Source organism: Cuculus canorus, chromosome 24 (genome assembly GCF_017976375.1).
Source record: "Cuculus canorus isolate bCucCan1 chromosome 24, bCucCan1.pri, whole genome shotgun sequence".
NCBI classification, from domain to species: domain Eukaryota; kingdom Metazoa; phylum Chordata; class Aves; order Cuculiformes; family Cuculidae; genus Cuculus; species Cuculus canorus.
This window is the reverse complement of record NC_071424.1, coordinates 5403671-5425834: the sequence shown is the minus strand read 5'-3', so window position 1 is coordinate 5425834 and position 22164 is coordinate 5403671. Positions and strand designations below refer to the sequence as shown.

Genomic DNA, 22164 nt, shown 5'->3' with positions numbered 1-22164 from the left:
GTTAAACGAGGCACTTGGCACCGCTGTGATGACTTAAGAGGATTTTATTTACACAACACAATGCAAAGATCATTCCATAAAAAGTTGGCTCCCTCCGCCCCCCCCGGGCACACACAATACAATTGCCAAATTTTACAGTGCAATGTAGTAACGGCTTTAAATATTTACAGACCACTTTTTCAGCTTATGGGTTAAGGCAGAGTCAGGGCACAGTGATAAGGAACACTTAGTGCAGGTTTGCGCTAGGTGTGATGTAGAGGTGAACTGGCAGCATCTGAGGACAGGCAGACAGAGGTGGGGTTGTTCAGCCTGGAGAAAAGAAAGCTCCGAGGAGACCTTAGAGCAGCTTCCAGTGCTGAAAGGAGCTCCAGGAGAGCTGCGGAGGGGCTGTTCCAAGGGCCTGGTGGGATAGGATGAGGGGAATGGCTTTAAATTGGAAGGGGGAAGATTTCAATTAGATAGTAGGAAGAATTTCACAATGATGGTGGGGAGGCCCTGGAATAGGTTACCCAAGGAAATAGTGGCTGCCCATCCCTGGAGGGGTTCCAGGCCAGGTTGGATGGTTCTTGGAGCCCCTGATCCAGTGGGAGGTGTCCCTGCCCATGGCAGGGGTTGGAACTGGATGGGCTTTGATGTCCTTTCCAACCCAAACCTTTCTGTGATTCTCTGTTCATTGAAAATTCAGAGTGGAATTACTCCTCGAAGTCCAGCGACTGCTTGCAGTTTATAAAAAAGAAGAGCTATAAGATACATAAACCTCAATACACACAAGCCAGCAGCAACAAAAGTGTTTGGCTAAGGTGGGAGATGGAACAAAAATCCTTATCTGTTAGCAGTGATGTGTGGATCCTGGAAAGACAAAGCTGTACTTCTTTTGTCATAGGACACAGGCTTAGGATGCACCCGAGATCCAAGAGGATCTGTACTCAAAGAGATCCACCTTCTCCTGCATGACAACAGGAGGAAGGTACCCAACTGCTCCGCGTGCCTTTGAATAACTTCACCTTCCCCTCAAAAAGTGACTAATCTGAGGTTCCAAAAGACTTTAAAACACATGGACTAAAAGCACACATTACATATTACTATGGAGGGTTTTTCCCAGCACGTTGTCACGACTTAAAACTGTGTAGTTTCATCTTTGGTATTGATAAATAAAAACACCAGTCCCTTTTAGTAAAGGGCCAATAATGCAGCTACTCAAAACCATTTGTTCCTAATCCACAGTAGCTTTGAATAATTTTGATATTATTTTTTCTTTTAATTTTAAGGCAGTAACTAAGCTGTTCGTTTAAAAAAAAAATGCTTTGATATTAATAATACCTCTTGGTTTTCTGATAAGGCAACACTTTCAAATGGCTCAAAGAAACTGCAGGAGATGGAGCAACTTGAGAAGCTGCTATCAGTCCTTTATAAAAAATATCAAGGGAGCAGAAGGTGATTTTACTGACCAGTTGATAAAAAGCCTAATCCTATAACTCATGACTTCAGTTAGCCCTTATTCGTCTGAGTAAGCCCCACCGACCACAGTGGTCCTGGGACGTCTAATTAAGGCTATTTTTTTTGCATTTCAGCTCTGTAGGATCCAAGTGGTATCTAAGCTGCTTATGGCAATTCATTAAACGCCTAAGACACAGACAAAAAAAAAGCACAAGGGGTGGTTAGGGAGAGGATGCTAACGAGTTATCACCCCGTTTTAGCTATATCCCATCCTTTCAATCCCCTAAACGGCTCTTCACGATGGCACTCGGTTCAAAAGACATCTAAGTAAAAACTCCCTAAAAGCACCTATTAAGACAAGTTTCACTACAAACCCATTTTCTTTCATTTCCTAATCTAGAAAGTTAGGGCTAAATGTAACAGAAAGCCTTATTTTTACCTTGAAATACTGCTCGAGTTTGGTTTCTGACCAGCAGGGGGGTGGATTTCGTCTGTGCTCTGTAGTGTTCAGCACCAACGGGAGTTCGGAAGAATCCAGGACAGTTCAAACTGATTCGTACTTTTAGAAACCTCTAAAAAAAAAAATCTAATTGTGAATTAACGATTGGAACAAGGCAGGCGTAGAGGTTAATGCCATCTGCACCTGGAAGCACAGAGGTAACTACAAAACAGGCGCAAAGCAGAGCTCACGCTCATAGAAAGGGATTCCCAACAGCTCAACCAAGGGAGACTCCTCCCTCCCAAAATGCGGTCGTGTTCCAAGAGATGCTTAAGCAAGGAAAGGCACTTTGGGGCTCTCCTGGAGAGCAGCCTGATCAAACGGAGCGTATGTTTTATCGATCACACAAGGCAATAATCCAAGAGTGGATGGGGTGGGTTCCACTGCCCAGAAGTGAGTCGTGAGGCACCGTCTCCTTGGAAGCCTCTACGGGGACAGCTGGAGCTGGCTTAGCCGCCAGCAAAGGAGTTCTGGAAGGAAGAGCGAGCCCAGGAAGCTTCCGTCATCAAGATTCACGGAAGAATCTGATCCTGTTCCTCTCAAAACCAAGGCGGCCACAAAAAGAGGCTCCGTCTCTAAACAGAAGAACACGCAGCAGATCTTTGAAGCGGCCAAAAGATGGCATCAGCAGGACCAGGAGCCTCACAGCTCACCCCCACTACATGAGTTGTCCAGCAATGATCAGGTTAAACGAATTTCCCTCCCTCCCTCCCTGCTCTAATTCCGGATCCACCTGTGGCACCAGCTGTAGCTTCTATCTCCTGCCGTCCCTTCACATGGTAACTGAGAGCTGCCGGCGCTGGAGGAGCCGATCCCTTTCTCCTCTCACCTTCTAGAAAAGAAAGTGTCACATCCATTTTTAATACAGAAAAAATACCCAATGGCTCGAGGGTCACTGTCTTAGTACCAAAAGTAAAGTGCACCACAGCTGGAGGCCGCTCAGAGGTGAGGAACGCTGCTCAAGAGGCTTCCAAGTAGCATTATAAAAACCAGCACTACAAACTAAGGTTAAGGCAATGCAAGTTGTGTCCTTCTGCTGGAGAGTTCACTGGAGAGTTGTCCATCTCAAGCTTTAATTATTGCTTTGTTTCCTCCGAACTGAAGTCTTTTGCCACGGGGAAAGCAGCGCTGGCAGAATTGGCAGGTTGAATTTGTCACTTTAACGCAGGACTGGCAGAGCAGCCCGTAGACCATCGCGGGCTTTGTACGTCAAAGCATCTCCTCTCCCGATGGCCTCTACAGTCCGGCAAAGAATAGAAAATGCAAATTGAAACTGTTGCTCCGGAAGCAGCAAAATGTGCTCGCAGCAGAGATGACACAAACGTTTTCAATGAAAAACCCCTCAGTGAGAAGCAGGGCGTGTAACAAAGGTCTTGAAGCGTCTTCCAAGAGTTGATAGCCCTCAAGATTTCTTGAAAAAAAAGAACAAGTTCTTTTATGGGAATAAACCCAAAGTACAGGAACATAATTCCACGGCTCAGAAGTTGTCCCAGGTAAAGACTGATTACTTTCCTGCTTTCATGTAGGATGGTATTGCTCCTCGGGCTGTCAGACCTTCGAAACGCTTGTAGGTGTAATTGATAAAAACCCAGTCTTTGTTCTTGTAGTCAGTCTCCGGATGGTTGACTGTTGCCACTAAGAAAAGACACAGACGAAATAAAATCATCCTTTGAGGACTGCCAGGTTGATTTTCATACAAAACACGGGATGTGGAAGCGGGGAATGCTTCTAAAGAAAGGAATACCATAAATGTAGGCATTTGGTTTCATTCATAGAATCATGGAATGGTTTAGCTTGAAGGAACCTTAAATATCATCTAATTCCAACCCCCTGCCATGAGCAGCGACACCTCCTGCTGGCTCAGGGGCTCCAAAGCCCCATCCAACCTGGCCTTGAACCCCTCCAGGGATGGGGCAGCCACCACTGCTCTGGGCAACCTGGGCCAGGGCCTCCCCACCCTCATCGTGAAGAATTTCTTCCTAATGTCTAATCTAAACCTGCCCCTCTTCGACCTCAGTCAAGAACTGCTGTACGGTGTTGGAGCAAATGCTTGGCTATGCTTTGACACATAAATACAAGGACCCTGTAGAGACTGGCAGCAAAACATTCCATCTCCTTCCATCCTCTTCCTCCCTCCCTGCTATAAATATATATGTTGGAACGGGTCCAGAGGAGGCTACAAGGATGATGTGAAGGCTGGAGCACCTTCCATCTGAGGACAGGCTGAGAGAGTTGGGGTTGTTCAGCCTGGAGAAGAGAAGGCTCTGAGGAGATCTTATAGTGACCTTCCAGTGCCTGAAGGGGCTACAAGAAAGCTGGAGAGGGACTGTTCGTAAAGGCTTGTGGGGGTAGGACGAGGGGGGACGGGTATAAACTGGAGAGGGGCAGATTTAGGCTTGACATAAGGAAGAAATTCTTCACAATGAGGGTGGTGAGGCCCTGGCCCAGGTTGCCCAGAGCAGTGGGGGCTGCCCCATCCCTGAAGGGGTTCAAGGCCAGGTTGGATGGGGCTCGGAGCCCCTGATCCAGTGGGAGGTGTCCCTGCCCATGGCAGAGGGTTGGAACTGGATGATCTTTAAGGTCCCTTCCAACCCAAACTATTCTAGGATTCTATAGCGAGTGCCAGCCACACCAGCAAGAATCAGTTGCTCCCAAGAGGGACTCACAGTGCTGGGATCCCGGGTCCCACCAGGATCCGAATCTGCCGGGAGCGCTGCTGCCCCTGAAAGATGCCCTTCCTCAAACCGCTCCCGCACCATTTACACTTTGGCATCCCCTCTCCCAAAAGCCAAACTACAGCTTTCGCACCCCTGCGCCACGGGACCACCCGCCAACCTTTGGATCATGACAAAAAAAACCTGGAATCTAGTTAGATTCCTCTGATGATTAATAGCAAAGTTACGGTTTTTAACTGGAGAAGGAAGGCTTCCTTACGTGCAGGATCAAAGCATTTACCTGTTGGTTTAAGGATATCAGATTCTGGAAATTCATCAAAGTTTGATGTATCATCAATGCTTTTAATTTCTATCGAAATCGCAGCGGGTCTCTCTCTGCCAAGAAAAGCAGATTTCAGCGTTAAGGCTTAAAAGAAAGCAGCATTCAGCCACTTTTCATTTCATAACAGAATCAAACCCTTATCAGATCAGGTACCTAAACCTTCGCAAGCTTCGGAAACGGAACAAAATACTCTCACCCACACCTAGACATAAGAAATGCCAGTCAAGCTGCTGCCTTCTGTCGAACAGGCCCGGCTTTAAAGAGTCTCCAGAGAAGAGCAGCTTGCTTTTCTGCAAAGCATCTTACCTGATATGCTCCCAATCAACCCCTTCAAAGAATGGGTTACTCTTTATTTCCTCCACACCCGATGCACCAATTCTGTGCTCCCATTCACAGCAAAATCTGGGATGGAAGGAAGAATGAAAATGAAGAATGAAAACGAAAGCATTCCATCCAGAAATGGAACGGCTTGCTGAACTGATACAACTACGGCTTCTTAACGTCTAAATGGAGAAGGTTAAGAACTCCCAAACCGCAAAACCAACGCACGCGGTTATGCTTTGGGAACGTTATGTCAAATGCTACAGTTGAGATGTAATTTTTCACAACAGGATAATGTGCCCTTTTCTATTTCAGGACCAGTGTGGAGCAGGAGAATATATAAAGCCTAAAAAGCTAGACCTTTATATTTCTGTCCTGAAAATAGATAAAGTGACTGGAATTATAAATGAACGAGCAGGAGTCTGCATGCACTGGGATACGTTTGTGTGCTCCAGTGCATGCATCCAAAGCATTGCTATTGTAAGAAGCGAACTCTGGCAAAATGCTCTACGTTGCTTCCAGGAGAAGCTCACGGACAAACTAAAGAGCAGAAACATTCCTATTTTGCCAGAGCAGCAGCACTTACATGGGAGCTCCTTTTAACGTGGCTTAGTTGGGGGAAGCACTAAACGACCTCTGAGAGACAAATGTATTTGACAATGGAGCTCAGCGTTTGGTGCATGTGCAGAACAGGGCGTGGCACGGGTTTTAATCCTCTCATGGAAGCCATGAGAGGCGCACGCTACGGTGTGCAAGACAAGAAAATGAGTGCTATATCAACTGGCATATGGCTGGCACCTTAAAATAAGATCCTTTGCTTTATCAGATACTGGAACTTCCGGAGGAAATGTCAGAGTCTCTTTCCAATTCATCACTTTCTTATAAGTTTCTTGAGGAGTCTCCGAACAGAACGGGGGATAACCTGAAAAGGAAGAAGAATACCATCTTTTATAAAGCAAGAACAGCTCCTATAGTTACCAAAGCCCACGATGCAGCAGTTCAGAACACGCCTCAAACCACGCAAGGAACAAACGCTTTGAGATCCTGATCCCGAGCAAGCGACTACAGCCCATGTCCTCCAGCCCACGTCCTGTTGCCAACTTGCGCCCTGCCTGTTCCTCACCGATCAGCATCTCGTACATGATGACCCCGAGCGACCACCAGTCACAAAGCTTGTTGTACCCGGTCTGCATGAAAACTTCAGGGGCGATGTAATCTGGAGTCCCCACGGTAGAAAAAGCCTGGAACAAACAGCATCAGTTATGAATCCTTAAAGAAAACCGCTCCGTACGGATGTGGGAATTTGTGCGACAGTGGTTATTTTGAGGAACACACCAGATCCTTTAGCAAAGCAGCTTAAAGCTTTACTTCAAGATGTTTAGACAAAACCAACGTGTTTGTGTGAAGAAGTCTTAAAATATTTACAGAGAAATGGGAAAAGGGACAACTGGCACGGAGGAATGGGGCATTCATTACGTTGGAAGTGGCAAGAAAGACATCAAATTGCTGGTGTGTATCCAGAGGAGGACAACGAAGCTGGAGAAGGGTCTGGAGAACAAGTCTTACGAGAAGCGGCTGAAAGACCTGGGGCTGTTCTCTCTGGAGAAGAAGAGGCTGAGGGGAGACCTCATCACTCCCTGCAGCTCCTGAAAGAAGGTTGGAGCCACACGGGTGCTGGGCTCTTCTCCCAAGTGACAAGTGATAGGACAAGACAAAATGGCCTCAAGTTGCCCCGGGGGAGGTTTAGATTGGATATTGGGAAAAATTTCTTTACTAACAGAGTGGTGAAGCCCTGGCAGAGGCTGCCCAGGGCAGTGGGGGAGTCTCCATCCCTGGAGGGCTTCAAACACCACATGGCTATCGCCATGGTTTAGTAGGCACGGTGGGGTTGGACTGATGGTTGGACCGGGTGAGCTTGGAGAGCTTTTCCAACCTTAATGATTCTATTCTAAGAACTGTTATTGGGAGCTGGGAGGCAGCAGCTATCGGAGCACACCACAAGGGCAGCGCTACCCCAGGCACACGGCAGAGGCACAAAGGACAAACCACAGCCATTGCTCTTTTTAGAAGAAAAAGCACGAATCGCTATTTCAGCCCCGTTCAGAACTCTGAAATGGATCAAAGCCTTTCAACACACGACCCATCGGATGCAACAGCTCAGAGAACATTTCCAACCAGGTAAAATGTACTTACCAGCTGCCGTCTGTTTCTCTTCCAAGTCTCTGCTTTCCTTTTGGAATTCATGTTCTGGAAGGCTAAAGGAGATTGGAATGAGGTGTTTAAGGAACGGGTGGATGAAGTACTTAGGGACATGGTTTAGGGAGTGTTAGGAATGGTTGGACTCGATGATCCAATGGGTCCTTTCCAACCTTGTGATTCTGTGATTCTGTGACTATCCTACTGGTCACCCAACACACATTTTTTACCCCCAAAGCACTGCCCTACAAATCTTTACGACATCAGAGAAGGCACCCAGGGCTGGATAGACAACCCATGTTGTGTTCAGCCGTCCTGGTGAGAGGTTACGTCCCCAGTTGCTCACCACCAGCCCCTCTGGCCACTGGTTACCCCCACGGTGAAGCCGGAGGGTTTGTGGAAGCGTTCCCCTCACTGAAGATGAGCCACATCAGCAGAGCCAAAGTAGTTAACCTGGTTCTAAAGAGCTCATCCTCCTCAGCCTCCCTGGTGCAATCTCTGGAGAGCCCACGATGGCAGCTCAGAGTGGTCGCAGGCAGTGCAGGAGACAGTTGAGAGCACAGCAAGGGATGTGGCCTCTTCCACCAGTCCAGATCACAAAAAGCACATCTGTCAAGACCCAACTGGAAACAACGTGGCCAGCAGGACCAGGGAAGGGATTGTGCCCTGTGCTCAGCACTGGTGAGACCGCACCTCAAATCCTGGGTTCACTTTTGGGCCCCTCATTACAAGGAGAACATTGAAGTCCTGGAGAGTGTCCAGAGAAGAGAACAACGCTGGGGAAGGGGCTGGAGAACAAGGGTTACGAGGAGCGGCTGAGGGACCTGGGGTTGTTTAGCCTGGAGAAGAGGAGATGAGGGGAGACCTTATTGCTCTCTACAACTGCCTGAGAGGAGGTTGTGGTGAGGTGGTGTTGGGCTCTTCTCCCCAGTGACAGAGGACAGGAGAGGGAATGGCTGCAAGTTGTCCCCGGGGAGGTTTAGATGGGACATTAGGAAAAAAGTTCATCACTGAAAGAGTTCTCAAGCACTGGGACAGCTGCCCAGGGAGGTCCCCATCCCTGGAGGGGTTTAAAAGACGGGTAGAAGAAGTGCTTAGGGATATAATTTAGCAGTGGACAGGGACGGTGGGGCTTGATGATCTCAAAGGTCTTTCCAGCATAGCAATTCTATGGATCTAAACCTATCAGCAACTTCAAAACCTACGTAATAGTGATAAAATTGTATCAAGCCTTTCCTTAGCAATCCATGCTCTCAGAGGGTTTTAACTTCATGATCAAAGTCATTTCCCTTGATAAAATTACTGACTCTTCGGAGACACTCTGCTCTCACTTAGTAATGTAAATGACACTTGAGATGCAGCCCGCAGCCACCAAGTCACACTGAATTTTCATTTGAGGTCTCTTATACAGGCAAAAAAGGGCTACAGCGGAGTCTACTTCAAAGTTAAACTTCTGGAAATGAAGGTGGTTTTGCCTATTAATGTAACTGCAATTATTTTTCTACAGGTGTTTTACACAAGGAAAAAAACGACACCTCCAGATGCAACATTGATTATTGGACCTCCTTATTGTGAGGCCTTCTAGGTTCACATCCAAACAAGCAATCGTACAATCATGGAATGGTTTGGGTTGGAAGGGGCCTTAGAGCCCATCCAGTTCCACCCCCACCATGGGCAGTGACACCTCCCACTGGCTCAGGGGCTCAAAGCCCATCCAACCTGGCCTTGAACTCATGGGATGGGGCAGCCACCACTGCTCTGGGCAACCTGGGCCAGGGCCTCCCCACCCTCATTGTGAAGAATTTCTTCCTAAAATCTAATCTAAATCTTCCTCCTTTCAGTCTGAAAGCATTCCCCCTCATCCTCTTCCTGCCCTCCCTGATCCAGAGCCCCTCCCCAGCTTTCCTGGAGACCCTTTCAGCGCTGAAAGCTGCTCTAAGGTCTCCTCAGAGCCTTCTCTTCTCCAGGCTGAACAACTCCAACCCTCTCAGCGTGTCCTCAGAGCAGAGGTGCTCCCACCACCGAGCTCAGGCACCGGCAGCTCGTACACAGATCCCCTCCACACCACAGAACTTACTGAAATCACTGGGAAGACTATGGTTCAAGTTTCGATAGAATTCTGTTCTGTGGGCTTTCTTTAGCCCAGTACAGAGACCAAAGTCCGAGAGCTTCACGTGGCCCTAGAAACAAAAACAAACCAAAATATAAAACCAGTAGGAGACGGCATCACATTATCATAGCAAATCATAGCATGGAATGGTTGGACTCGATGATCCAATGGGTCCTTTCCAACCTTGTGATTCTGTGAAATCAACTTCTATACTTCTTCCCATCCCCTCATTTTGTCAAATAAAACGATGCGCTCTTTTTGCGTTAGTTTAGCCTAAGATGGATGCGTACACAAATCTATTAATTAATATCTTAATATTAAAATTTTTACTAATAATTGTGAATATTAAATAAAATTGTGAATATTAATATTAAAATTCCTCAAGGAAGTTGCAGCTGCCCCATCCCTGGAGGTGTTCAAGGCCAGGTTGGATGGGCTTGGAGCCCCTGATCCAGTGGGAGGTGTCCCTGCCCATGGCAGGGGGTGGAACTGGATGATCTTTAAGGTCCCTCCCAACCCAAACTATTCTATGATTTTCATCACTACTACACAGAGAAAGCCCAGTAATGATTTACTTCAAGAAACCTCTGCTCCTGCAAGTTCCTGACCATCACAGGGTGAGAGCAGACGTCTCCATTGACCCCAAGAGAGAAACACCTGAAATTCAGCGATTGGATCCATCCTAGCGCATAACACGTGACCACACCACCTAGATGTGATTTTTACACGGAGATCTAAAATACCCTCCTTTTCAAAGCCCTACATTTATCTGTGTCTAGATGCAGACACGCTGAATTACATCACGAATTGGGGTAAAGTCATTATTTACTGTGGGTAAACTTTTCCCAAGCAAGCAAACTTGGGGTGAGGATACTGAAACAATCAAGCTTTTGGCAATAACCACCTAGAAGCAATCGAGGAATCTCAGCAGCCTTCAGAAACACATCAGAGAGAGCATCTCAGCGTTCAGTGTCACTAATGGAACTACATCCTTCATATTTATTCATCTACCCAACAGCTGGCAAGTGTGAAAGTACCAGATGTGAGCCCAAAAGGAAATGTCTTTGACTAAAAGGGGAGAACCGAAACCGTGTGTTTGAAATTGCAGCTGAAATAGCCAAAAATAGCTTAGGAACTCTTTTCTGACAGTTGTTTCAATGAGGTATGAACACAGCTGGAGGTGGAGGAGAGGTCTGGCTCGGCTCAGCTTTTTTTGCTGCCATCAATACAGCAGATGTGTCTTCGAAAGCTGGAAGGAACGGGGCCAAGAGCAGCAGCATCTTATTTCCTAACTGTCAACCCTAGTTCAGGTCAATCCGAGCCGGCAACGTGCGCTCACAGCCCAGAAACCAACCATGTCCTGGGCTGCATCCAAAGCAGCGTGGCCAGCAGGGAGGGAGGGGATTCTGCCCCTCTGTTCCTCTCTTGGGAGACCTCATCTGAAATACTGTGTCCAGTTCTGGAATCCTCAACATAAGAAGGAATGGAGCTGTGGGAATGGGTCCAGAGGAGGCTACAAAGATGATCCGAGGGCTGGAGCACCTTCTGTATGAGGACAGGCTGAGAGAGGTGGGGTTGGAGAAGAGAAGGCTCCGAGGAGACCTTATAGCGACCTTCCAGTACCTGAAAGGGGCTACAAGAAAGCTGAGGAGGGACTGTTCACAAAAGCTTGTGGGGATAGGACGAGGGGGAATGGGTATAAACTGGAGAGGGGCAGATTTAGACTGGGCATAAGGAGGAATTTCTTCACAATCGAAGTGGTGAGACACTGGCCCAGGTTGCCCAGAGCAGTGGTGGCTGCCCCATCCCTGGAGGTGTTCAAGGCCAGGTTGGATGGGGCTTTGATCACCCTGATCCAGTGGGAGGTGTCCCTGCCCATGGCAGGGGATGCAACAGGATGATCTTTAAGGTCCCTTCCGACCCTAATTATTCTATGATTCTATGATAATATAAAAAATTATAAGACCTATTTACCACTCCCCCGGCAGAAGGTTAGCACCCACCTTGCTATCCAGAAGGAGGTTGTCTGGTTTTATGTCTCGATGGATAAAACCCAGCTGATGAATAGAATCAATAGCCAGCACGGTCTCAGCGATGTAGAACTGTGTCTCTTCTTCTGTTAGAGTGTCTTTTTTCATCAACAGTGTCATCATATCACCTGGAAGGCACCCCACAAACAGCAAAGGTAAAGACAAAGCCACACAGACCCCACTCAAGACTCGGACTTTAGTTGGATTCGACTTCCTGCGACAGCTCGATGGCCTAAAGATCAAAATAGCAGCACAGAAACATCCTTGGAGCCAGCTGCGGACAGCTGTTATCACTACACAGCTCAATCACACATGACAATAGACATTTTGAGCTACAGAGCTGTTACAGATGGCCTTTGTGTAGTATCATCTCAAAAAGCATTCTTGCGGTTTAATTACTCACAGATATCATAGGCTTTCAGAGAAACTTTCTTTAGTGAATTACAGTAACACTGTTCAAGGACAAACATCCTCTGAAAAAGGACTTAAAAGTTACTCCCGTTGCAGGGCAGCTACGAGCAAAAAGTGAGAAACTCAAAAGCTGTTCTGGATCCGCAGAGAGACAGCGCACAGGGAGGGTAGGAATTAGCAGAGCATTAGGGCCACATTCCAAACATCTACAGCCAAAAGATCCAAGTAGACAACGTCAAGCCCAGCCCCAGGACCTCAGCAGCCGACCTCCTAAAAGCAGACAGCTTGTTTCCTCGCAAAACAATGCCCAGCACAAACATCACTTGTTGTAACCGCACGCACTCTCGTCCCGCACTACAGTTGTAATTAAGAGGTTAGAAATCCACCAGCGAAAGGAAAGCAGTCTTTTGATTTCAGGCCGTTACCTCCAGGCAGGAATTCCATGATCAGGTAGAGGTTTAGCTTGTCCTGAAAACTATAGAACATTTTCACAACCCACAAACTGTCTGCCTCCACTAGGATGTCCCGCTCCGCACGAATATGGCCAACCTGGAGATACATAAATGCGTTCAATTAATTACAAATCTCTGGTTTATTACCTGCATTTATTTCACAGACAATTCAAGTTAGATTGAAAGAGTCAAATATTGATAAGACTGCTGTCAGAATTCCGCAGGAGGGCAGAACACCCGCCATGGGCAGGGACACCTCCCACTGGATCAGGGGCTCAAAGCCCCATCCAACCTGGCCTTGAACACCTCCAGGGATGGGACAGCCACCACTGCTCTGGACAACCTGTTCCAGGGCCTCCTCACACTCAGTGTGAAGAACTTCTTCCTAATGTCTAATCTAAATCTTCCCCTTCTCCAACTTAAAGCCATTCCCCCTCGTTCTATCACTCCAGACCCTTGGAAAAAGTCCCTCCCCAGCTTTCCTGGAGCCCCTTTCAGTAGTGGAGGCTCCTCTAAGGTCTCCTTGGAGCCTTCTCTTCTCCAGGTGTCCATAGATGCTTGTTGTTCTCAACGCATCACAACTACCATTGACATTTCAGATGACTTTGCAAGGCCCGTTGCTACTCGGGGTGGCCACTCACCTGCTCCTTTTCAAGCATATCAGCTTTACGCAGTATTTTCATGGCATAAACATGCCCTGTATCTTTCTTCTGGACAAGCCGCACCTAGGAAACACAGCATTAGCACCGCAGCTCTTGAGAAATTTGGCTATCAGGCCCTCGGCTTCCATTTAATAAACCATATCAGATTATAAAACCAAAAGCATTACATAGCGCACGGGAACGGCAAACGAGTTTTGTTTATTTTGAGATGAAACCATTTTCACAGCGATGACACATTGAGCAATCGGACATTTAAAGCCAAAGGTCCACATCGCTTTCTTTGAAGGTGGTCACCAGAAGAGACGACTGCGAGTACCCCTCCAGCTCTCCCTGTCTCTAAGGAGGTCAGAACTAGAGTCGGCTGCCAAACCTGTGTTTAGCTCACCCACCGCGTCCTTTCCGACAGCTTTTACCTTCCTTTAAGGCACATCGTGACTTTTTTAAATGGACTGATTTGGCACAAAGCCAGACGCACATAATTCTTGGGCTAAAAATCAATCTGAGGTTGTTATAACATTTATCCTTCCCTTGTATAAACAATGCAAGTCTTTAACCAGTGCTGCTTAAAAAGATGTTTAGGCATCTTTCCCCATCCCTGGAGGAGTTGAGGGCCAGGTTGGATGGGCCTTGGGCAGCCTGATTTAGTGGGATATCCCTGCCCATGGCAGAGGGGTTGGAACTGGATGGGCTTTAAGGTTCCTTCCAATCCAAACTATTCTATGATTCTATGACCTTTTCTGGACTTACCTCTCCAAATGCTCCTCTGCCTATTACTTTCAAGGATTCAAAGTCTTCCAAACCAAGCCTTGTTCTTTTTAGACGAAGAAACTCCGTTTCCTTTTGCGCGTGTGCTGACCTCCTGATTCTTTTCTAGAGTTTAGGAAAGAAAGCAAGAGTGAGAATTCTCCATAGAGAATCCCAGCACTTCCACGTAAAGATCCCAGATCTCCACTTATAAAAGAAAACCACTTGGTTTTAACCATTAAGACAGTTTTCCCATTCCTTACCTCTTCATCTTTCAAGCCTTCTTCTTCCATCATCTGTTCCAGCTTCTTTTGTCTACAGCAGAGACAAATTAGAAGAATAAATCGTTATTGAATTGAAAATTGAATCGTTATAACGTCGTTTCTTAACCACACGCTCATCCCCAACACCTCTGCTTTACGCTCGCTGTGAAAGGAAGACGTAATAATAAGTGCAAATAAGATATTTGAGACTCAGACATGAGATTAATTTTGAACAACGCAACATTAAAGCTTTACCGTTACAGCCCTGTCCTCTCCGACTTTGACGCTCTAAATCCGCCTCAGGTCTCACATCCTACTCAAGATTACGTTTTTGTTGTGTGCAAATACAGATAGAGGAGATCTCGGTTCAATTCTTGTTTCTCTCTTTGACGTCTGGGTAAGTCACTTAAGGCCAGATAATAAATATTTAAGCACTAAAGTCTCACTTAGAAGTGGCTCCTTAAACACAGCTGTGGATCTGCACCCACATTTCTCTCCATTCCAAAATGCAAAATGAGAACGGTTACTTTACATTTTCTACCACCAGAGATGCTCAAAATATTGGAGCAGAAGAAACACTCCTGCGCACACGCTCTCCCTTAAAGAGCCCAAAATATTTACAGCCTTCGTACAATAATTTGGGAGAAAAGGAAAAAAAAAAGGAAGCAAAGCTTCAGAGCGAGGAAATGCTTCAGGGATGTTTGTAATGATCACCCTCTGAGACCTTCTTCCTAACCCGACCACGCTGACAGCGGGCTGAGCTGGGCTTGGTGGTTTTGGGGTTTTTCCTCTCCCTGCGTGTTTTTCTTGGTGTAACATTACAAATGCACTAAAAAAATTCCTTCTCTTTACGCAAGTCATTCTTCGCAAGATCCTCTTCCGGCCTCCTGGGCCGCTACGCAGCTGCTGCGAGGCGATAATATTATGCGTTATCATTTCCATAATCGGGTACATTGGAACCGCTTCGCCCTTATTCCAGTACGCAGAGAGCCTTGCCCGCTCCTCTCATTCCATCGTCCAAATTGTGACTCCAGGAGCAGAAGACGCCTCCTGCCGTGCACAGAATTACACAGCTCAGTGTGAGCAAGCGATGCTGGAATTCCCTGGAGAAGAGGAGGCTGAGGGGAGATGTTATTGCGCTCTACAACTACCTAAAAGGAGGTTGGAGAGAGGTGGGTGTTGGGCTCTTCTCCCAAGTGACGGCTGATAGGACAAGAGGGAATGGCCTCAAGCTCTGCCAGGGTAGGTTCAGATTGGACATCACAATTTCTTCACTAAAAGCGTTCTCAGACCCTGGTAGAGGCGCCCAAGGAGGTGGCGGAGTCCCCATCCCTGGAGGGGTTTAGAAGGCAGGTGATGAAGTCCTTGCCGATATGGTTTAGCAGTGGAGAGGTACGGTTGGAGCTGACGATCTCAAAGGTCTTTTCCAACCTTCTGATTTTATGATTCCCCCATATCCCCACCAGGTCCTGCCCGTGAACCTGTTGTCAACACCATTTAAACGCCGAACGGCACAGCCACACACACATCTATCGTTAATAAGAGCAGATAACTCAAAGTCCAGCAGGTTTGTTCAGACAGACTTGATCGAAAAGAGAAAAAAAACTTTGCCAGTGAGGTTTGAGGAGCAGAAAACAGTGCTCACAATAAAAAATAACGAGAGCTACGTGAAGAGAAAGGAATGAACTCGGTGATAACCTCGATCTCTCCTTACTAATTTGAAGCCTTGAAGAAAACATGCGTGCAAGTCAGTGTTTATTACTAAACGGCTCCCTCGTTCCTGCCGTTACAGTAGTTAGCAGAATCCAGGGAGGGGGTTGGCAGCAATCTGCCAGTGAGCCAGCCCTGAACCTTTTTGGAAACTCTGATTATAGACTACGGGGTGAGCTGGGAGAACAGCAGAGGTCCCAGCGCCGCAGCTTGAGGGTGCTCAGCAAATTAGAGGGTTCCAGCCAGAGGGAGGCAAAAGCAACGCTTCTCAACATCACTTGTTGTATTTGGCCTGATAGAATCATGGAATCATAGAATAGTTTGGGTTGGAAGGGATCTGAAAGCCCATCCAGTTCCACCCTCTGCCATGGGCAGGGACACCTCCCACTGGATCAGGGGCTCCAAGAACCATCCAACCTGGCCTGGAACACCTCCAGGGATGGGGCAGCCACAACTTCCCTGGACAACCTGTTCCAGTGTCTCACCACTCTCATGGTGAAGAAATTCCTCGTTATGTCCAGTCTAAATCTGCCCCTCTCCAGTTTATACCCATTGCCCCTCATCCTATCACTACAAACCTTTGTGACCAGTCCCTCTCCAGCTTTCTTGTAGCTCCTTCAGGTACTGGAAGGTCATTTTCAGGTACTGGAAGGTCACTATATTTATATATCTATTTATATATTTTTATATTTATTTATTTATTATATTTCTTTTTATATTTATTTGTTATATTTATTTATTATATTTAAAGAGACGCCAACTCCCAGATAAGAAGTTAGCACGAAAGGACAGTCCTTGCAGAAGTCCCTTGGTGTCTTTGAAAAGATGATCTTCTCTCTATCAGCTGCCTCAATCGCACATTCTAACCCAAACTGAAACCAATGCTCTGGAGTGAGCTTTAAATACTACAGTCAGGAAGAGAAAAAGGGAAGAGGCAATAGGATAAACATTTGTAAACGCTGGCTTTGTACTTCAGAACTGTACTCGCACCATCCCAAGCACATCTCAAAGTCAGTTCCCGTTAGTTGCATACTCAAATACGCGGCGGGTTTAAAAAACTCGGTAACAGCCATCTCACTTCTGCATTTGCAAGGAGAAGGGGATGATGTGATTGAGAGCTGCCCTGCAGAGAAGGACTTGGGGTGCTGGGGGAGGAGAAGCTCAACATGAGCCACAATGTGTGCTCACAGCCCAGAGGCCAACCGTGTCCTGGGCTGCATCCAAAGCAGTGTGGCCAGCAGGGAGGGAGGGGATTCTGCCCCTCTGTTCCTCTCTGTGAGACCTCATCTGGAGTATTGTGTCCAGTTCTGGAATCACCAACATAAGAAGGAGATGGAGCTGTTGGAACGGGTCCAGAGGAGGCTACAAGGATGATCTGAGGGCTGGAGCACCTCCTGTATGAGGACAGGCTGAGAGAGTTGGGGTTGTTCAGCCTGGAAAAGATAAGGTTCTGAGGAGATCTAGTAATGACCTTCCAGTACTTGAAGGGGCTACAAGAAAGCTGGAGAGGGGCTGTTCTCAAATCCTTGGGGTGATACGATGAGGGGCAACGGGTATAAACTGGAGAGGGGAAGATTTAGACTAGATGTAAGGAGGAATTTCTTCGCTATGAGGGTGGTGAGGCCCTGGCCCAGGTTGCCCAGAGCAGTGGTGGCTGCCCCATCCCTGGAGGGGTTCCAGGCCAGGTTGGATGGGGCTTGGAGCCCCTGATCCAGTGGGAGGTGTCCCTGCCCATGGCAGGGGTTGGAACCGGATGATCTTTAAGGTCCCTTCCAATCCAAACTATTCTATGATTCTATGACTCTATGAACTCAAAAAGCTCCATCCTAAACCCCTCTGGGATTCACAAACCCAGCAACTGTCCCTAGATATCTGCACCAAACCTCATCCGGGCACCCATCCCAGGAGTTTTGGTATACGTTCAGCAAAGATGGGTTGGTTTTGCTCTGGCTCCAGAGGACAACATACAGGTGACATATGGGTTTGGCTCTTATCCGGTTTGGACAGGAAGCAAGAAAGATTTTTACCTCATTTCTCGTTCTTCATGCTGAGCGATGAGGTTGCTGTAGAAGTTTTCCAGTGTCACCTTTGTCATCGTAACACGCTCCTTGGTGTGGTTGCTCATGGACGAGCACGGCGTCGGGCCCGTCATGGCCATGGCTGTTGGGAAATGGGAAAGGGAGGGAGCATTTAACACTGTAAATGACAAATAACCGTCAAACGAGAGCTGCAATCAATTAAGTGGTGCTGAATCACAAAGGTAAGTTGTGAACAACAAGCACTGACAGCCCAGTTGGCAAAACCGAGCCTGAGGAGGGACGGGGCTTACAAAATAAAAGGTTCAAACTTCCTGTTTTGAACATTTTTGATCTGAAAACAAGAGGGAAGGAAACTTAAGAAACACGATGCCTCAAAAACCACAATTTCAGGCAGCGCTGCAAGTGCTGATCTCTCTCCATATATATTTTACTTTCAAGAAATGGTAAAAATTCAGAAACGCTGCACTGAAACAGAGAATCACAGAATCGTGGAGGGCATTGGGTTGGAAGGGACACCAAAGCCCATCCAGTTCCACCCCCTGCCATGGGCAGGGACACCTCCCACTGGATCAGGGTGATCAAAGCTCCATCCAACCTGGCCTTGAGCACCTCCAGGGATGTAACCCTGAGCTTCCCCTTCCTTTGACCCTTACTGGAAGAAACCCTTCCAGTTGCCTCTTGTCTCCTCTGCTGCAATATTGATCAAAATCCTGAAAGCCACCCGATCACGGCACAACTGAGGAACATAAAAAGGCATTTTGTGGCTTTTAGGCACTCTGACTAGATGCCTTCACGCAGAAACCGGGCAAAACCCAGAGGGCCACTGTCAGAAAATCCCAGTTTAAGTATCTCATACTTCCCCAAGGGATCATGTATCGGAGCAGGCTGCTCCCAGCCCTGCGGCACATTTGCCAACTCAGCTCTACCTTCTCAAATGCATCGAAAGGTAAAGATTGCAGGTGTAGAACGAGCCCTTCACCTGGTTCTGCAGCGCAACGTGCAGGAAAACAAACTGAGTTCTGCAACTCTTGAGAGAAACTCCAGGGAAATCCAGGTCGGGCACACAATTCCCAGTTTTATGATGTTTGGGTGCTGGCAACCATAAAACCATGGAATGGGTTGGGTTGGAAAGGACCTCAAAGCCCATCCAACCCCCTGCCATGGGCAGGGACACCTCCCACTGGCTCAGGGGCTCCAAGCCCCATCCAACCTGGCCTGGAACCCCTCCAGGGATGGAGCAGCCACCACTGCTCTGGGCACCCTGGGCCAGTGATCCATGATTATTCTTTTCTGTTGACACTTTGCAGGTCTTTTCACAGCACCGTCCCTGCTCCTTTGTGAATTGACTCCTTTAGAGACGGCAATCGTTGAGTTTGCTGCGCTCACGGGCTCCTCCACGGAGACACTAACAGCGTAGGAGATGGGAAGAGCCTCCAGCGGGATAGTTTTTGGGATGGAGGAGCAGCTCCGAGTAACAAGGCCACGTTCTCCATGCATCACATCCCAGTGTGTTGTAAGCAGGGAGGCGTGAAAGCCCTGCCTCGGGATCCTGCTTCCCAGAGAAGAGAATAGGGAATTCTCTGACAGGAGCAGATGTAAAAACAAAAGGAAGGGGAAGGAAAGAGGAAGCAGCTGGTTGGAAGGTGTGAGACATCTGTAGGTGCGAGGGTGCCCTCTCTGCAGGGAGCGCTTGGAGCCAGCCCACAGGGATGGACTGGGATGCTCCCCAGCACTGGGAACGGACCATGATGGCTCCCAGCACTGGGGATGGACCGGGATGGCTCCCAGCACTGAGGATGGACCAGGATGGCTCCCAGCACCGGGGACGGACCTGGATGGCTCCCAGCACTGAGGATGGACCGGGATGGCTCCCAGCACTGGGGATGGACCGGGATGGCTCCCAGCACTGGGGATGGACCGGGATGGCTCCCAGCACTGGGGATGGACCGGGATGGCTCCCAGCACTGAGGATGGACCAGGATGGCTCCCAGCACTGGGGATGGACCGGGATGGCTCCCAGCACTGGGGACGGACCGGGATGGCTCCCAGCACCGGGGACGGACCGGGATGGCTCCCAGCACTGAGGATGGACCGGGATGGCTCCCAGCACCGGGGACGGACCAGGATGGCTCCCAGCACTGGGGATGGACCGGGATGGCTCCCAGCACTGGGGATGGACCGGGATGGCTCCCAGCACTGGGGATGGACTGGGATGGCTCCCAGCACTGGGGATGGACCGGGATGGCTCCCAGCACCGGGGACGGACCGGGATGGCTCCCAGCACTGAGGATGGACCAGGATGGCTCCCAGCACTGGGGATGGACCGGGATGGCTCCCAGCACTGGGGACGGACCGGGATGGCTCCCAGCACCGGGGACGGACCGGGATGGCTCCCAGCACTGAGGATGGACCGGGATGGCTCCCAGCACCGGGGACGGACCAGGATGGCTCCCAGCACTGAGGATGGACCAGGATGGCTCCCAGCACCAGGGACGGACCGGGATGGCTCCCGGCATGGGTGATAGGGTGGGATGCTCCTAGCACCAGTGGCGAACGGGTGTGGTTCATGACACAAGGGATGGACCAGGATGGTTTTTGGCACTGGTGATGGACCAAGATGCTCCCAGCACTGGGGGATGGACCAGAATGGTTCCTGGCACTGGCGATAGGGTGGGATGCTCCTGGGACTGGTGATGGACTGGGATGGTTCCCAGAAACAGCAAGAGACCAGGATGGTTCTTGGCACCGGGGATGGAGCAGGGTGGTCCGGGCACCAGGGATAGACTGGAATGGTTCCCAGCATGGGGGATGGACCAGGATGGATCCTGGGACTGGTGACAGGGTGGGATGCTCCTGGCACCAATGATGAACTGGGATGGTTCCCAGCACCAGCAACGGACCAGGATGGTTCCTGGCAACAGGGATGGACCGGGACGCTCCCAGCACTGGGGATAGACCGGGATGCTCCGGGCACCGGGGACGGACCGGGATGCTCTGGGCACCGGGGATGGACTGGGATGCTCCCAGCAACAGGGATAGACCGGGATGCTCCGGGCACCGGGGACGGACCGGGATGCTCTGGGCACCGGGGACGGACCGGGATGCTCCGGGCACCGGGGATGGGGCGGAGCCCCCCGTCCCCGCAGCGTCACCGGCCCCGGACAAAGGGAGCGCAAGCTCCGCGAGTAACGGGGGAGGGGAGGACGCCCGGGGGAGGGACCCCAGCCCCGCCGCCCCGGGAATCGCGAGGCGCGGCCCCGGCTCCCCCCGCCCCGGGATCGGCGGGGATGCGGAGGGGGGCGCGGGGGCGAAGTGGGGGCGGCTTACCGGAGCCCTCGGGAGGAGAGCGGCGAGGAGCTGCGGCGGCGGCGGAGAACGCGGGGCAGGACCGCGACGAGCTGAGTCCCCGCGCCGGGACGCGCACCCCGGGCCGCGGCAGCGCGCCTGCTCCGCCCCGCCCCGGGACAGGCCACGCCCACTTGGTAGACGATCGCCCCGGACAAGCCACGCCCCCGGGACGGGCACTCTCCAGGGCGGGCCACGCCCATCTGAACAGGCCACGCCCCTTGGTAGAGGCCTTGCTCACTTCAGTGGGCCATGCGCACCCCCCCCAACAGGCCACGCTCACTAAGACAGGCCACGCCCACTGCACGGCTGTCCTCAGTCGCTGAGCCCTTGGCCCCGCCTATCGAGCTAGGCTCCACCCACGGAGCCATCTGGGGCCCCACCCGATCCCTATTGGCCATGCCCGCTTACCAATTGGCCACGCCCCCGACAGCGCCCACTGGCCCCGCCCACCAAGCCATATGGCTCCATCTACCTAGCGATGTGACCCCGCCCACTGAGCCGTCTCACCCCGCCCACCGAGCTAGGCCCTATCTACCTGCCGCTGCGGCGCCTACTGAGCCCATGACCCCACCCACCGAGCCCTGATCACGCTGTCCTCTGGCCCAGCCTATAGAGCCCTTAGCCACGCCCACTGAGCCCGGTGGACACGCCCATCGATCCCCTAGCCCCGCCCCTCGTGCAGGGGATTGTCCCCGGGGCGGGGGCGGGGGGGGGGCGGGGAGGGGGGGGATGGGGATGGGATCTCTGTTTCATTTCAGAAATGGCCGTTAGTGAATCACAGAACTGCTCAGCTGGAAAAGACCTTAGAGATCATGGAATCCAAGCATCCCTGTCCACTTCTAACACAGATCCCTGAGCCCCTCATCCACCCATCTGTTAAACCCCTCCAGGGATGGGGACTCCAACCCCTCCCTGGGCGCCTCCGCCAGGGCCTGAGAACCCTTT

The 22164-nt window shown here is 49.9% G+C and overlaps 1 protein-coding gene across 1 annotated transcript; it reads right to left on the bottom strand.

Moving 5' to 3' along the window:
- Positions 1-37: 37 nt before the first annotated feature.
- STK38 (serine/threonine kinase 38) lies at positions 38-21329 on the bottom strand. The gene is made up of 14 exons (XM_054087766.1): positions 21199-21329; positions 17860-17992; positions 14123-14174; positions 13863-13985; positions 13095-13178; positions 12427-12550; positions 11564-11718; positions 9528-9630; positions 7448-7509; positions 6378-6495; positions 6053-6176; positions 5240-5335; positions 4892-4986; positions 38-3571 (listed from the first exon to the last, which is right to left on the bottom strand). Exons 2-14 carry the CDS (start codon positions 17988-17990, stop codon positions 3441-3443), a joined length of 1398 nt encoding a protein of 465 aa, XP_053943741.1. The 5' UTR covers positions 17991-17992; positions 21199-21329; the 3' UTR covers positions 38-3440.
- Between the last annotated feature and the right edge of the window lie 835 nt (positions 21330-22164).

Excerpts from the sequence above, each read along its gene's own strand:
- STK38 (XM_054087766.1), bottom strand. The coding sequence starts at position 17,990 with ATGGCCATGACGGGCCCGACGCCGTGCTCGTCCATGAGCAACCACACC. Across the intron at positions 7,510-9,527 it reads TAGTCTTCCCAGTGATTTCA|CCTTCCAGAACATGAATTCC; the intron begins GTAAGTTCTGTG and ends AATCTCCTTTAG. Across the intron at positions 5,336-6,052 it reads GCAAAGGATCTTATTTTAAG|ATTTTGCTGTGAATGGGAGC; the intron begins GTGCCAGCCATA and ends CTTCCATCCCAG.